General features: G+C 40.6%; 1 protein-coding gene across 1 annotated transcript in view; it reads right to left on the bottom strand.

Moving 5' to 3' along the window:
- LOC133541084 (EMILIN-1-A-like) overlaps positions 1-18,064 on the bottom strand; it is a 103,755-nt gene that overhangs the window by 55,972 nt on the left and 29,719 nt on the right. Inside the window, exon 2 of the mRNA XM_061884175.1 lies at positions 8,657-8,782. Within this exon, the coding sequence (XP_061740159.1) occupies positions 8,657-8,782 (126 nt within the window). The remainder of the gene's footprint in view (positions 1-8,656; positions 8,783-18,064) is intronic.

Here is an 18,064-nt window from a genome sequence, read left to right as displayed (position 1 = left end):
GGACTACAGAAATTGACCGTGATTGCAGTACCATTTCTGGCCGGATTATTACATATGGCTCCTTTAATCTATTGATTATTGCTTGCAAAGGTGCATTGTTTTGGCGTGCAAGAGGGACTTCTTCCATCATTGTCAAATGCCATTGTTTTCACCAAACAAAAGTAAGTATTGGTGACGTTTGACTCCATTTCATCAAACAAAGAGAGCGTGGTAGTCAAATGGCATTACTCATATTCAAATGTAACTATGAAAATTGAGTCCTCCTTAGTGCACCCTCCCCTCTTAATTTCTGACAATGCTGTTTGCAACTTGCACAGAGTTACATTTTTCAAACAAAAAATACAAGGACACCCCCAGCTACTTTGTGTTACCATTGGTGGCTTAACAGAACATATGTATTTTTAAAGTGTCTAAATTTTTCACAATTACTATTTGTATTGAATAGTAATTGTCATAAGAGAGCGATATTTATTGCTTAAAACACATTGGAATGTTAGTGCCCTTTAGGGATCAGCGTAAAAGTTGCAAACACTCACTCAAGGTTTGTAGTCATTAACTCGCCTGCTGTGAGATGTTACATGATATTGCTGGTGTACCCACATTAATGATAAAAATATGTATATATCTTTTAACATCTATTCACATCTTTATTCGCATCAAATTACATACAGCACCTACAAAGTTACTGATAATATTATTATATCACACCTTTTTAATCAGGCTTTTTTACTGATCATGTTAAATTCTTTTTTTTTATGATGTAACATCAGTATTGGTGTCTGTATTGAAAAAAAACCTAATGATTATCATAACTAGTGCTAACAAGGCGGTGCCTGCAGACTCTTCTAAAACTTCACCTTCCCAGTCAAATACATAAAGCAGTGGTGAACAAACTGCAGCCTGGGGGCCATTTGTGGATGGCAGTTGTTGTTTTTTTGTACAAATAAAATAAACAAAAAATTAAAACAAAGAGTGACAATTTAGAACAAAAATGCCAACTCCAACGAATGTAAGATGTAAGATTTTTTTTCACATAAAGATTTATCTTTTAATTTTAAATTTGTAAATAAATGTCACCAAGAAACATTTTGATATTTTTATGAAAGGGACTAATCCTCCTTTTTTTCTTGTTGTCGTAATGAGCAACCTGTATTAACATTATTTAATTTTGAGGTAAAAAAAAAAAAGGTGCCTTGAATCCCCTGGGACGCTAATGCTTCATATGATGAAACTTTGTGAAAATGTAACTGTGGAGGAGCGATTGCAACACAGTTGCTGTGTACAAATATATGTGCGCGTGTTTGTGTCACTGATAGTCTGCCCAACACACAGACACAAACAATGTGTGTATGCATATGCACCCCAAATGTAACTGTAGAGGAGCAGTTGCACTACGATTGGCTTGAATGTGTGCATCCATGTGTGTTAATATTCATAAGCCACTTTTTGAAAATCTTCTCCCCGGCCAGATCTTTCATTAAAAAATGCTTTTAGAGTCGAAAAATATGTTTGCAGGAAGATAGAAGGTCAAAACACAATAAAAAACAGTTTTTTTTAGATTATTGTGTTGGTGTGAAACGACATAACTTTAGATTCTAGAAATCAGGACACAAATTACACCCATACTTCTACCCCCACTTTGCTCAAGAAACATGTAGAAAAACTCAGCAGGGAGCCTTATGTTGGTTTATGATAGAGACACGAGATACTTCCTTATATTCTCAAACAAACTGACTGTTTCAAAAAGAACACTTCTTCAAGGCTTGAGCGTTTATTTGATTTTCTTTTTTGTCCAGCTGCCTTCAGGGCGAGACATGACTGAAACCTCAACATGTGATTCTGCTGTCTTATTTTTACTCAATCCGAGTTGAGAGATGTCACAGTGCACCACAAGTATGTTTGAAACGAGCTCAAAGCCAATCAGGTCATCTGAAAACAGACTGACCCTTGATTGCATCAGTCTGTGAGGCAGCAGGGACAACTCACATGTACCAGAGAATGACAACAGATAACAGGATTGCAAAAACAACACATGGTAAAGTTATTAAAACTTCTCCTAATGTCAGGAAGTTCCGTCTATATGTGAGGAAGACTGCAGTCTGAGTCAGTGTGCATGGTACACATTTTAAAGGCCTACTGAAATGAGATTTTCTTACTTAAACGGGGATAGCAGGTCCATTCTATGTGTCATACTTGATCATTTTGCGATATTGCCATATTTTTGCTGAAAGGATTTAGTAGAGAACATCGACGATTAAGTTCGCAACTTTTGGTCGCTAATAGAAAAGCCCTGCCTTTACCGGAAGTCGCAGACGATGACGTCACCCGTTGAGGGCTCCTCACATTGTTTTTAATGGGAGCCTCCAACAAAAAGAGCTATTCGGACCGAGAAAACGACAATTTCCCCATTAATTTGAGCGAGGATGAAGGATTTGTGTTTGAGGATATTGATAGCGATTGACTAGAAAAAAAAAAAAAAAGTAAAAAAAAAATTGGGAGCGATTCAAATGTTTTTAGACACATTTACTAGGATAATTATGGGAAATCCCTTATCCTTCTATTGTGTTGCTAGTGTTTTAGTGAGTTTAATAGTACCTAATAGTCGGAAGAGTGTGTCCACGGGTGTTTTGAGGCCATTGTCTGATGGAAGTCAATGGCAACTGTATGAACGGCACAAGCTCAGCTGATCTCCGGTAAGTGGCGACTTTTTACCACAATTTTCTCACCGAAAACTGCTGGTTGACATTTGGTCGGGATCCATGTTTGCTTGACCGCTCTGATCCATAGGAAAGCTTCACCTCCGGGAATTTTAAACAAGGAATCAGTGTGTTTGTGTGGCTAAAGGCTAAAGCTTCCCACCTCCATCTTTCTACTTTGACTTCTCCATTATTAATTGAACAAATTGCAAAAGATTCAGCAACACAGATGTCCAAAATACTGTGTAATTATGCGGTTAAAGCAGACGACTTTTAGCTGTGTGTGTGCGCAGCGCTAATATTTCCTTACAGTTAGTGACGTCACGCGTACACGTCATCATTCTGCGACGTTTTCAACAAGAAACTCCTGGGAAATTTTAAATTGCAATTTAGTAAACTAAAAAGGCCGTATTGGCATGTGTTGCAATGTTAATATTTCATCATTGATATATAAACTATCAGACTGCGTGGTGGGTAGTAGTGGGTTTCAGTAGGCCTTTAACACTCGTGCGTGTAGACAGTTCATGCTTACAGGGTAATGACTAAAATAACACTGAAGAAAAACAACTGTCTGGTTCTAGAAAAAAGGAAGCAAAGTTGTCTTGGTTTTCATTTCAAAAGATCACACTATAACCAAATACAAAGAAAACTGAAGCAATTTTCCCTTTTGGAAATACGAAAATCCAATTATTTTTTCATATACCCAAAATATGAAGACAAAATAAATGTAATGAATAATAATAGTATAGGCTTACAAAAAACGCAGTGAAATACATATAAATAATGAATGAAATTGACACATTAACTTTTAACATCACTTTAGTTTTTATTGAAAACACGAGGAGCAGGTAAGCAGACTACCTTGTTATGCCCAATGTTTGGCTGTACAGTAACCGAAATGGAAACGAAAACCAAGGCTAACTGTCGGTGAAAATTTTGGATGTGTTCTTTTGCACCTTACAGAAGACCAGAAAATTTCCTTGGAGAATCCCTACAATAACAATAAATGCCTCAACAACTGTTAGGAAAAGAAGAGCCAGCAGCTTGGAAGCACTATCTAATTGGCATTAGTACCCCTGGGTAAAGCTTCGACCTCTATCAGTAGCCCTCCTCAGCAAAGTCCATTTAGAAGATAAGGTTCAAGAAACTCATGCAGCTGCAAAGGAGCCCTCTCAAGTCTACTGAGAGGAGTAAGCGCCAACGTCTGCTGCTAAGCATGGACTGCGAACAAGCTCTCACGCAGTCAGACTGCTAACACTCAAGCTGCTCGTCTTCTTCTGCATGATCGATTTTGAATGCTTCCATTTCGACTAACTCACTGGCAGACCCAATTGCCAACCGCATAAAGCTCCCAGGTGCACGCCACTGGTCCCTTGTTCCCATGCCAATACAGTCACTCTCAGTCTGGTGAACCATTTTTCCGATTGTATCTTCCCAAAACTGGCTGATCTACTGGTAGATTGCGTTCTAACTGCATGGTATTCCCAAAGGTGTGGTCTCAGAGAGAGGTTTTCAGATTTCATCTGCTGTTTAGAAGATATTTCTGAAAGTGCCTGGGAGCAGAACCCAATCTTGTCATCAGGCACCTGGGGAACCTCAAGTTTGTGCGACCTATAACACACGTTTTTTTACAATGAGTTGCCTCTACTTAGGCGTACTTGTGGTGCTTAGGACTGTTTTTATTCGGTTCGTATATGGATTAAATGTTGACGGCAGCATGGCGGGCTACAGGATCATCTACAGCCTTGGATGGGAAACTAGACAACTTTCGCATCAGACACAACTCGTATTCTCTGACATTCCTACAGTAAATGAAATAGTGTTCCTTCAGCTGCCTGGCACTTTATACATAACTTGCTATCTAGTGTACCTATTTCATACAATTGAGAGGGTGTAAAATACAATGTATTCAAGATGTTTCATTGACTCAGCGTATTATTAATACAGCTAAAGGATGCAAATATCAGATGTAAACACTGCAGTATGTAAAGTTTTTTATAGGTGTATTTGCTATATGTTCCTTGTATGCCATTTTTTTTGCAAATACTTTGAAAATTTGCTCTTACATTCTTACTATACTTACTTTTAAATTAGCCGGAGACTATTGGCACCGATCACACCATAAAGATATTCCGTCACACATCTTATCTAGTCAAACCTTGGTATATTAAAAGGAAGATGTATTAGCTTGCATTACAGTAGATGAGGATGTGTTTTGCATAAATAAAAGACTTATGAACTCAATTTATAATCTCTGTGCAGCTATCCTCCAACAGGGTCACTCCTAAATCCTCCTCCCAAATTGACTTAATTGAATTTAGAGACTCAGTACATAAAATAAAAATGTGGTTATACATGCGTGTAATTGATCCGTTAAATTTAGAAGTGGTGTCAAAAACCCAAATAAAACTGTGTCAGTCGGTAAGTCTGGAAACCATACAAACTGCTGATCTGTAAATATCTCAGAAAGTGTTGATTATTATCACAAAGCTGCAGGAGACACGCAAACGTGTCTCCTGCAAATATTCAATGTTGCTTATCCTCACACTTGACAATTTTAATAAGGCACTATCAACAAGAGAGGAAGGAAAAGCAGTGATGGGTGCTAGACTAGAAGTAGTTAGCAAACCAAAATTAGCGCTGAAACTGAAACAAATTTCTGATTGAAGTTTTTACAATCTGATTTTTCATAAAACCGGAAGTACAAACCCCGTTTCCATATGAGTTGGGAAATTGTGTTATATGTCAATATACACGGAATACAATGATTTGCAAATCATTTTCAACCCATATTCAGTTGAATATGCTACAAATACAACATATTTGATGTTCAAACTGATTTACATTTTTTTTTTGTGCAAATTATCATTAACTTTAGAATTAAATGCCAGCAAAACGTGACAAATAAGTTGGGAAAGGTGGCAATAAATACTGATAAACTTGAAGAATGCTCATCAAACACTTATTTGGAACATCCTACAGGTGTGTAGGCTGATTGGGAACAGGTGGGTGCCATGATTGGGTATAAAAACAGCTTCCCAAAAAGTGCTCAGTCTTTCACAAGAAAGGATGGGGCGAGGTACACCCATTTGTCCACAACTGTGTGTGCAAATAGTCAAACAGTTTAAGAACAACGTTTCTCAAAGAACAATTGCAAGAAATTTAGGGATTTCAACATCTACGGTCAATAATATCATCAAAAGGTTCAGAGAATCCGGATAAATCACTCCATGTAAGCAGCATGGCCGGAAACCAACATTGAATGACCGTGACCTTCGATTCCACACTGTATCAAAAACCGACATCAATCTCTAAAGGATATCACCAACATGGCCTCAGTAACACTCCAGAAAACCACTGTTACTAAATACAGTCAGTTGCTACATCTGTAAGTGCAAGTTAAAAATCTACCATGCAAAGCGAAAGCCATTTATCAACAACATCCAGAAACGCCGCCAGCTTCTCTGGGCCTGAGGTCATCTAAGATGGACTGATGCAAAGTGGAAAAGTGTTCTGTGGTCTGACGACTCCATATTTCCAAATGTTTTTGGAAATATTCGACATCAAGTCAACCGGACCAAAGAAGAAGCGAACCAGCCAGACTGTTATCGACGCAAAGTTCAAAAGCCAGCATCTGTGATGGTATGGGGGTGCATTAGTGCCCAAGGCATGGGTAACTTACACATCTGTGAAGGCACCATTAATGCTGAAAGGTACATACAGATTTTGGAACAACATATGCTGCAAACTAAGCAAGGTCTTTTTCATGGACACTCCTGCTTATTTCAGCGAGACAATGCCAAGCCCAATTCAGCACGTGTTACAACAGCGTGGCTTCGTAAAAAAGGAGTGCGGGTACTTTCCTGGCCCGCCTGCAGTCCAGACCTGTCCCCCATCGAAAATGTGTGGCGCATTATGTAGCGTAAAATACGACAGCGGAGGCCCCGGACTGTTGAACGACTGAAGTTCTACATAAAAAAACAATGGGAAAGAATTCCACTTTCAAAGCTTCAACAGTTAGTTTCCTCAGTTCCCAAACTTTTATTGAGTGTTGTTAAAAGAAAAGGTGATGTAACACAGTGGTGAACATACCCTTTCCCAACTACTTTCGCACGTATTGCAGCCATGAAATTCTAAGTGAATTATTATTTGCCAAAAAAAAATGAAGTTTATGAGTTTGAACATCAAATATCTTGTCTTTGGAGTGCATTCAATTGAATATGGGTTGAAAAGGATTTGCAAATCATTGGATTCCCTTTATATTTACATCTAACACAATTTCCCAACTCATATGGAAACGGGGTTTGTAGAAGAGTGGATGGGAGAGTGAACCATAGCCTTGAGAGGTACTGATTTAGTTGAGATAGCCTCCATACTCAGCCATACCTGAGGAATATCAAATGTTTCATATCACAGCCAATATTTAGGAATTCTAATGTCAGTGGCCCCTAAAGTAAAATTTTAAGTTTGGTAGTGCTAATCCTCCACAGTTTTACTATGAACAATTCCACATGCCACTGTCCTTGTAAGGAAGGAGATGTAGGGGTTCCTCTTACTGAGTCACGTTAAACATTGTGTCTGCAGTACACACATAAATTGAGCTGAACTTCTTTTTGGATGCACAAAAACTGTCCCGAAAATATGTATCATCGAATTTGTTCAGAAGGATACTACTCTCTCTGAACAATCTTCTCTCTGGTCTTAGTGGCTTTTTAGCATCATTTAGAGCAGTAGAAAATGAATGGATAATGGATAGGCAGTCAAAGTAATCTATTTTCAAGGCAAGTCAGGTTTACTTAATATAGAGCACACTATCTTACTTGAAAGTACTTTACAGACCCATAGAAATATGGCATATAAAATCATAAATAAAAATAAAATTATCATAAAAAAATTATGAATTAATTAAATTAAATGCATCGAGTATAAATGGAAAATGTTCAGTTGTCAAATATACAGCTAAAAGGAAGTGTTTGCAGCCTTTTCAATGTACTGTGGCGTGTGGAGTCTCAAATCTTGAGCCTGCAGTCTTGATTTAAACCTGAATTAGCTCTAGGCTGCCTTAAAGAAAATATATGATGTACTATAAGAATAGGACAAGAATAAAACCTACTTTAATCCATGTCTGAGTAAGCAATTCAAGTGAATCCTGGTTTACAATGTGGTTTAGTCGAAAACTAAGGCTTAATCCCTGTACGGGAAGCCGGACCAAAGTGTCCACAATGACAGTACAAAGATAAATATTGAAACTTAATAATGACTCCGACATACACAACCATCTACTTTAAATGCATTTGTTTATGTGGACTATAACTTTTTTTAAAACATTTTATTTATGCAAATGTAGTAATTATTCTTTCTTAATGTATTATGTATGTGTATATTTATGTTACAGATTAAACACAGGAATTGAACAAATATATTAGTCATAGCTAGGAAATGGAGAAAGGGTAGGATTAAATAAAGTCTGCTTCTTCCTACAAAATTTTGGACATGTTGAACTTAGTGTGATCCCATAAATATGTGCTGTATTACTGCGTATTATTGCTTCCATGTTCGATACAAACAAACAGAAACCCTTTAAGCAAGACTTTAATAGCTTAATTGTGAAGTTTTTTGTTGGATTGCACAGCAGGAACCCCAGGAGTGTTAAATCGTATTTTGTTTTTGGGGGAAAAATTTAGTAGAATGAAGGAGATCTCCAGAGTTTGTTTGTGTGTAATTACCAGCTGGAGCTCAGCACTTTACTCACATTCCACTTGGCTACAGTGACAAAATCATCCAGCAATTTTTTCCAGCACCACTTGTGAGTCAGAGGACAGCATTAAATCATTTTTTAAATGTTTATACAAGGTGTCTGTGTGTGTGTGTGTGTGTGTGTGTGTGTGTGTGTGTGTGTGTGTGTGTGTGTGTGTGTGTGTGTGTGTGTGTGTGTGTGTGTGTGTGTGTGCAGTACTTACGAGACCAGTCGACTGCACTGAGCGCTACCCCACGCACAAGGATGGTAGTCTGGCTTCACGTACGTCTCCACACCGTCTTCAACAACACAACTCACAGTCTTGGTCACAGCAAACGCACACCAGTTTCTGTTGAAGAAATACATATGAAAAGTACTATTATGTTTTAATAAGGTACCAAAATGCATCAGTAAGGTATAAGTATGTTTCACTATGTATCAGTAATGTATCACAATATGTATCAATAAGGTTTTAACGTGTATCAGTATGTATGAATTAGATATCCGTATGTATCAATAACGTATCACATTATTATCAAAACATTTCAATATTGTATTATAATATGTATCAATAATGTTACACGATAGGTATCAATAATGTATCACAATATGTATCAATAAGGTTTCACAATGATGTATTAAAATGAATCAATAATGTATCACAAAATGTGTCTGTGGAGAGGCGGAGCCGACGGGGCGAAGGTGGGGCAGGACACGCTTTGGCCCTGCTCAAGATGGCGGCCAGGAGATGGAGAATGCAGCGGAGCGAGGAGGCTGGGCTTGCTGGGAGCGAAGCCGCCACAATCTGAATCAGGTGCGTGACACACACACCGGCTCACAATCTGCCTATCTCCTAGCAGTATATACAAGGGGAGAAGGAGGCAAGAGAGAGGCAGAAGGAGTAGAAGAACCAGACGAGCGAGAACGACTGAGAGCGAGCCAAACACAGCGACGAAGACGGGGCAGACTGAAGGCGAGAGAGGAGTGAGCAGAAGAGGAGCAGCTGAAAAGACATCTGAAGAAAAGACAAAGCTTTATTGAAAAAATAAACGAGAGTCAAACCTGCTCAGCAAGATGTCCTTCACTGTGAATGGCTTCCTGCCGTCATCGTGCGGGCTGCATGGACCATTCAGGAAGGACATCTGGCTAAGCAGGTTTGACTCTCTTTTATTTATCAATAAAGCTTTGTATTTTCTTCCGATCGCTTTTCAACTGCTCCTCTCCTGCTCGCTCCTCTCTCGCCTTCAGTCTGCCGAGTCTTCGTCGCTGTGTTCAGCTCGCTCTCAGTCGTTCTCGCTCATCTGGTTCTTCTACTCCTTCTGCCTCTCTCTTTCCTCCTTCTCCCCTTTTATATACTGCTAGGAGATGGGCAGGTTGTGAGCCGGTGTGTGTGTCACGCACCTGATTCAGATTGTGGTGGCGTCGCTCACAGCAAGCCCCGCCTCCTCGCTCCGCTGCATTCTCCGCCTCCTGACCGCCATCTTGAGTAGGGCCAAAGCGTGTCCTGCCCCGCCGACGGCCCGTCGGCTCCGCCTCGCCACAGTGTCGCTACGGCAAAAATGTGTATTATTAAAGTATCAATGAGAATACATGAAATAAGGTATTAATGTGTATCAATAAGGTATCATTGTGTGTAGCGGCGAACAGCTGTCTCGTCAGCTGATGCCGCAGCTCGCAACCACTGCGACTTGGCAACCAGCCAAACCCCACTGAATAAAATTGTATTTTATCGTAGAGCACATCCGCACCCCTATTCACCTAAGCAACACCAGGTAAGGTGTATATAAGTCGGCATTAGTTCAACCAGTCGGCTTACAAGATCAGAGCCGATCTATTTACGTTCATTCGCAAGTATAGCGCGGCGCGCTCCTGTCTCATCTGCTGGTGTGCGAGCCTGGTAATTAGATAGCTGTGTCAAATCAAGGGGTACAAAAGACGCCACCGCAGCGCAGAGTGGAAAAAGGTTTAGTTCCTTACAGATAACCCAGAGTTGTGCCAAAAGTTTACCAAAACCAAAAGCTGAACGGACAGCCTGTAAGATTGCACAGTATCTCTCTTTGTGGGTTTGACGCACCTGTTTCGCGAGTGAGATGGGGTAGTGAGGGGTAGTTGTGTGCATGTAGCGTGCTTAGTCTGGAGGCATGCATCCCTAACTCTTCCGGGCTACATTATACGCCCCCGCTAGCATGAAACCCCGCCCCCCAACCCCGCCCACCTCAACCGACGCACGGAGAGGGGGTGGGGGGATTTGGTGCTAGCGGGGGTGTATAATGTAGCCCAGAAGAGTTAGGGATGCATGGGATTCTGGGTATTTGTTCTGTTGTGTTTATGTTGTGTTACAGTGAGGATGTTATCTCCAGAAATGTCTTTGTCATTCTTGTTTGGTGTGGGTTCACAGTGTGGCGCATATTGGTAAGAGTGTTAAAGTTGTTTATATCACAACTCTCTGTGTAACCTGTATGGCTGTTGAACAAGTATGTGTTGCAGTCGTCTAAGTGTGTCTATGGAAGCTACATACGTCTCATGCCTGGGCTGTGCTAAATATTCGTACATGTTGTAGAGCGCGGTAAAGGCAGCAACTTCATAGCACGCCCGCATTAAATCAGCAGACATTTGCGAGAATAGTTGCTCTGAAATTCGGGAGTCTCCCGTAAAGTTTGGGAGGGTTGGCAAGTGTGATGCTGTCAAACGGCAGTAATTTAAAACTCGAGGGCCGCCCTAACATTGAATTTTCATATTAAGGTGCGGGCCGCGAGTCTGAAACCCCTGGTTAATACATAGTACAAAACAAAACAAAAACTCTGTATGCAGTGTTATTTCATTTTAAATTTCAAAAGAGTTTTGTGGCTCCCATTTTTTCTTTATTTTGTGAAACGGGTCAAAATGTCTCTTTGGGTGGTAAAGGTTCCCGACCCCTGCCCTAAGCAAACCAGACTGAGTCTTCCACATCTAAGTACACCCAACGCCCCTTCCAAGCCACTGCTGTGTCCAGACCCAGTACTCCAAATCTCTTAGCAAGGCCCAAAATGGCTGAGTTAAAATCCCTGAAGCAGGTGAAGAGCGAAAGAACAACTGCCAAACAGCTGTTTACCCGACAGGCAAACTTACTGTTGAACTCTTGCAAGAAAATGTCGGCAGAAGAACTGGTGGAAGCCTTCAGCAAGGTCACACTTCAGGCGGAGAAGGTAATGGAGGCAAATGAGGAGGTCGAAACCTTGATTGAAGAGACGGAGCTTGAACCTACTGCTAAAGAAGACATCGACGCAGATGTAAGAAAAACAGCAGAGGACTGCGAACAGAAGCTTGAGAAACTGGAGAATACTGTCCAGAAGGTTCTATGGCAAAACTTTCTCTTGTATTGGAGGCAGCTGAAAAAGAGTGCAAGCGGTTGGCAGTGAGAAAACCTAGCCTGAAGCTGGAGATATACAAACTGATGCTCAGCAACCTTGAGGGGCTGGTGAAAATGGCAAAAGGAACCATGTGCCAATGGACTAGGTTGGTCCCTGAAGGAGAGCAGTCTGACTTCTGGGAGTGTGTCAGGAATGTGGAGAGTACGCTGCAAGAGTTCATTTCTGACGAAGTTACCCTACTGCAGACAAACTGAAACCAACAGCACTCCCACGGTTTGACGGCAACAAGCGGAACTTTTACCTATGGATGAAAGAGTGGGAGGCACTACAAAAGCAAGGTGAACCGAATGGCTCCAAGGAGGTCAAGATTATCAAGCTGTTGGGCAGCCTGGAAGACAACGTTGTGAGGGACCTTCGCTTGTCGTCATATGGGACGGCAGATGAAATCTTTCGTGTGCTGGGAAATCGGTTCGGAAATAAAACAGCAATTGCCCTGGAAATCATTGAGGAGCTGCAGTCACTGCCACCGGTAAAAAGTCATCAACCCAGGAAGATTGTGGACTTGATACAAATTGTGGAAAAGGCCCTGTATGACATCAGTGAACTGGGAAACACAGGCGCCCTGAAAAATCCACTTGTTACCAAGTCCCTGGAGGGTAAGGTGCCGGAGGGCTTAAAGAAGGAGTGGCTGGTCCATGTATCTGCAGGAGAGGAAGAGGAATCCTCATCACATGAGGACAGGTTTGACATACTCCTCAAGTTTCTGAGAAGTCAGGAAACGATTTATGAGCAGCTGGACCAGCTCAGGGATGATGACCCCAGCAGGTGGGAGAAAAGAGTCCCGAAAAAACCTGCCGAACAAAAAGCACCAACTCCTCAAGCGCCCTAGCACCCTGCATCGTTTGCGGAGAAAGGGGCCACAGAAAGAGACTCTACTACTGCAAAAGTTCAAAGCTCTCAAAACAGAAGAGAAGGAGGAAGCAGTTAAAAAAAATGGTGCTTATGGCAGTTGCTTGGAGGTCCACGCTGGTGATGCAGAGAGCAATACCAACGTTCTGTACAAAAGTGAGGAGTGTAAGGATGCTCAAAATCTGAGTCATCACTACTACCTGTGTCCCAAAGCTGCAAGTAAGGGAGATGGTCCAAGGAGGCCAAAGCCTAGTCCAGCAAGAGGTGGATGGAAAAAGTACACAGAAACCCAGGAAGAGTTCCTGGCATGCCTGCCTCCAGACTTAGCCCAGCGGTGCCGGGATGCATTCTGCAACTCTGTCTAAAAGACATTCAGTTCAGGAGAACCCGAGAGGAGCCTGCTGGTAAAGAATGGCCTTGAACTGTACCCTGTCATTATGATGATCCTGGAAGTTATTGCAAATGATGGACAGAGGATCAGCTGCAGCAGATGTGGCAATTGCCAACCTGGAGGAAAGGAAATGACAATCTCTGAGGAGCGGGAACTGGAGCAAATAAAGAGTGGACTAACATACATCAATGGAGATCACCACAGCGAGAAACCACACTAGCATGCAAAGTACCCCTGGGTGGAGGATCCAGCAACATTGCCAGACAACAGGACAGCAGTTAAAGCAACATTTAATCAGGACTGAGAAGCAGCTGGCAAAGGAGCCCAAGCGTAAGTCCACGAGTTGGTTGAGCGGAACGCTGCAGTCAAGCTGTCCGTAGAAGAATTGGCAAGCTGGTCTGGACAGGTATGGTACATCAGCCACTTGATTGCACCAAATCCCCACTCGGTGACAACGCCAATACGCCTCGTCTGGAACAGTAGTCAGAAATTCAGAGGCCAGAGCCTGAAAGACCTGCTCATCAAGGGTCCAGACGTCTTTAATGACATCCGTACTGTCCTCTTTCGGTTTTGCCTAGGTGTCTTTGCTGCACTTGGGGACATCAAACAAAATGTATAATTCTGTATGGCTTGAGGACCAGGAAGTGCACCTACATCTTTGTCTTATCTGCTGGTGCGGGAGCCTGGTAATTAGACAGCTGTGTCAAATCAAGGAGTACAAAAGACGCCACCGTAGCACAGAGTGGAAAACGATTTAGTGTCTTACAGATAACCCAGAGTTGTGCCAAAAGTGTACCAAAACCTAAAACCGAACGGGCAGCCGGTAAGATTGCGCTTTATTTATTTTTGTGGGTGTAACGCACCTGTTGCACTGGTGAGATGGGGGAGCGCGAAGAAGTTGTGTGCATGTAGCGTGCTTAGTCTGGAGGCTAAATACACATAGTGTTTTCTGTAACTGTTGTTTGGTAAGGAAGGGTTGATGTGTATTCTTTGCTTGGTCTGATAAATGTTGGAGCAGTTTGCTTCACCAGGAGGGTGATGTCGCTCAATTTAAAGTGTTGGATTTAACTGTATTGGATCATTGGCTGCTAGTGAGGGCATAGGAAACGGGGCATTTTTCTACCAGTAGACAACGTTTAAGATTGAGTGTTTTGCTGTTAAATTAATAATACATTTATATTCGATATGGATTTTAAATATGTATCTAAAATAGATGGTTAATTGGTTAGGTGTTTATGTATTTGCATATTGGGTTTTCTGCTGCATTTATCTATTGTGTTTCTGGGGTTAAATATATTTTATATGTATCTTAGTGCATTTACATTGAGACGATTTATTTAAAATACGTTTTAACTTAAAGAGAATATTAGTCAATTTTCTTGCACTTGTTTAATGGTTAAGAGTTTGAGAGCCTAATTAATAATTGTAAATTATTGGTTTGATAATTGATTGATTTTTTACAGCATGTTAATCTTGTGGTGTTTTGTCCTTCAAGGTTTTTTACCTAAAGACTGCTGAAAAAGACTACTAAAGACTGCTAAAAGACTAAGAAGAAAAAAGAAGCTGTTTCTTCGTTTGGTCGAAACTGTTGCAAACTAAAGGAAAACATTTTAAAAACAAATAACAACGGTCTGGTGTTTTGAGTGAAATCCAGAAGCCACATTAAGCATTGGTACATCCTTTCAAGTGTGGGATAAGGACAGCGAAACGCTAGACATTGTGTGTTATTAAGAATACATATGTATCAATGAGGTAACAATGTGTATCAGTAAGAATCAATATGTAGCATTAAAGTATCATTATATAAAAATAAGCTATCAAGGTATCAACACATATCAGTAAGAATCTAATTATCAATATGAATTAATAAGCTGTCCATGAGGTATGATTATGTGTCAATAAGGAATCAATATGTATCAATAAAGAATCAATGTATATCAAAGAGGTAAGAATACGGTATTATATATTTTTATAAAATACCAAAATCTATCAATATTTAACAATATAGTATCTATAGATCAATAGGTATCACAGTATGTATCAACAAAGGTATGATTGTGCACAATTAAAAATAAATATGTATCAGTAAATATCAATATGTATCAATAATGCATCAATGTGTATGAATATTTATCAATGATGTATCAATGTGTGTTCATTTGGTGTCAATAAGGCATCACAACATCATTAAAGTCCAAAAGTGTCATTATGTATCAATATGTATTATTACAAATTAAATTAAATTAATTATTAAATCAAATAAAATCAAACTTTCTTTATATAGCACCTTTTATACACAAGTAAATGGCGAAAACAAAGTGCTGTACCAAAAAAAGAAGCGAAAAAAGCGCGCACACACACACATACACACACACGCACACACATTTGACAATAACAAAACTGCTGAGTATTTTTTATACCAGTATACCGGTAACATTGTACTTATTACAACAGCAGACACAACTTTTTGATTGATTGTTGATTCTCCCAGTCGGGACCAATACTAATAGACGTTCTCTGAGTGCCTGCAAGTCCACATTCAGGGTAGGATTACTGGTGAACTTCAGCAGATAGTAAAACAAAATTTGTTGCTCCTTTCAAATGTTGTGTTTCAACTATTTATTTATTTTGTTCTTCTGGGCTGCACTTCCAGCTGTGTAAGGATGAAGAGACACAACGCGATTGAACGTTAAATACGTCGCAAGTAGATTGACTTTCCCGACGGTGGAACGGGATGGTCACGCACACAGACACGTTCACACAAACGTACACAACACCCACACACTCACAGACACAGACAGGATCATGGTCAATAATGGTGGACACGTATGCGTCCTAAACACCTTTCGGGGGACAATCTGACCAGATGCCTAAACCACCTCATCTGGTTCCTCTCGATGTGGAAGGGCAGCTGCTTTTCTCTGAGCTCCTCGCGACTGACAAAGCTTCTCACTATATTTTTAAGGGAGCCGCTTGTACCCGTGATCTTGTCCTTTTGGTCATAACTCATAAGTGAGGTTGGGAACGTAGATCAACCGGTAAACTGAGAACGTTGCCTTCCGGCTGAGCTCCTTCTTCACCACGAAAGAAAGTGCATCTCTATCCTCCTTCCAAACTGCACGAAAAAGAACACCTCCAGGCAACTACAACCCTAGATTAACACCCTCCCCCCACCACATCCCACCTCCCCTGACTGTAAATAATCAAATGTATAGACTTGTTCTTATGTTTTCTGAGCTCACTATGTTCACTGCTCGGTGTACATATCCTCCCAAGTCAGACCTACACTGTTTCAATGTCCATTTCTCAGATGATATAATTAATTGTTGATGACTGAAGTGCTGATATCAGCCAAACCTAACCCACTCCACATCCTACCTCCCGAATTGTAAATAATGTAAATAATGCAATGTATATACTCTGATGATTAACATGTGTGATGACTGTATTATGCTGATAGTATATACAGTATTTGTACCATGAATTGATTAACGTGGACCCTGACTTAAACAAGTTGAAAAACTTATTCGGGTGTCACCATTTAGTCGTCCATTGTACGGAATATGTATTGTACTGTGCAATCTACAAATAAAAGTCTCAATCAATCAATCAAAACGACGCACCAATACAAAGTCCGCCACTGTTTACAGCAGGGGTGGGCATTACGTTGATCGCGAGCTACCGGTCGATCGCGGAGGGTGTCAGTCGATTGCAAGCCAGGCATTAAAAAAATAGACATAAACATGAGTGAAGTGAATTATATTTATATAGCACTTTTTCTCAAGTGACTCAAAGCGCTTTTACATGGTGAAACCCAATATCTAAGTTACATTCAAACCAGTGTGGGTGGCACTGGGAGCAGGTGGATAAAGTGTCGTGCCCAAGGACACAACGGCAGTGACTAGGTTGGCAGAACCGGGAATCGAACCTGCAACCCTCAAGTTGCTGGCACGGCCACTCTACCAACCGAGCTAAACCGCCCCATGAGCAATCATCAATCTTCACCAAGACTTCACTTTCGTCAGTTGTTTGACATTCTCAGCACCCGAGAATCTTGTGAGATGACGCTGGCTGCTGCGAGCTCATTATTAAGAAAAAAATCACTGACAGGACGGAGAGAAACACTTTTTATTTCAACAGACTCTTGGGCCATACCTGCTGTCAAAACTCTAAAGACCACCTGCACAGTTCCTGTCTTCACCATAAAAGACCTGCTTCCTCTTGCCTGCACTAACAAAATAAGAGTCTCAGAAAGCTAGCGTGCACAAGCTAGCAAGCTACGGAGTTTGATGCCAATGTATTTCTCCCCCGCCCTCAGCGACCGCAAACTCTCCTCTCTCGCCCACACATTAACTGACGTCACTCACCTGCTGCCACACATTAAAGGGCCACACACACATATGCTACTCTCATTACAAAGTGTTTGAAAATGAATATGCAAGTTGGAGAAATGAGATGCCAAATCCAACCACTTTCATGTGATATTAGACAGAAAGGAGGACTTTTTTTGTCCTCCATTTGAATATGCGGACGTTATCAGCACCACTGTCTGATTCCAATCAATACAAGTCATCAGAATCAGGTAATAAATCAACTTATATTCTTGTCTTCATGAAAGAAAGGAATCTGTATGTGTTAAACATGCTTGTATTATCATTAAACACCATTAACTTGCTAACAAAAATGTGTCTTTCATAAATTAAAAAATATAAATAATAAATATGAATGAGGTAGATATCCTCAACTTGGTCAATGGAAAAGTAACTCGTCTGCAGAAAAAGTGTAAGCACTCCTGGTTTACATCCTTAATCCAAAATGAAATACAGTCATTTTTGTCCTCAAGATTCTACAGACAATAACCCCACTATCACAAAGTTAACAGTTTTCTTTTTTTTTAAATAAGCATTTTTTTTAAAAATAAATAAAAATTAAAATATGTACATAAGTCTTTACAGCCTTTGCTCAAGACTTTATTGATGCA

Source organism: Nerophis ophidion, linkage group LG02 (assembly GCF_033978795.1).
Source record: "Nerophis ophidion isolate RoL-2023_Sa linkage group LG02, RoL_Noph_v1.0, whole genome shotgun sequence".
Lineage (NCBI taxonomy): Eukaryota > Metazoa > Chordata > Actinopteri > Syngnathiformes > Syngnathidae > Nerophis > Nerophis ophidion.
The sequence above is the reverse complement of the archived record's forward strand: the minus strand, read 5'-3'. Positions and strand labels throughout refer to the sequence as shown.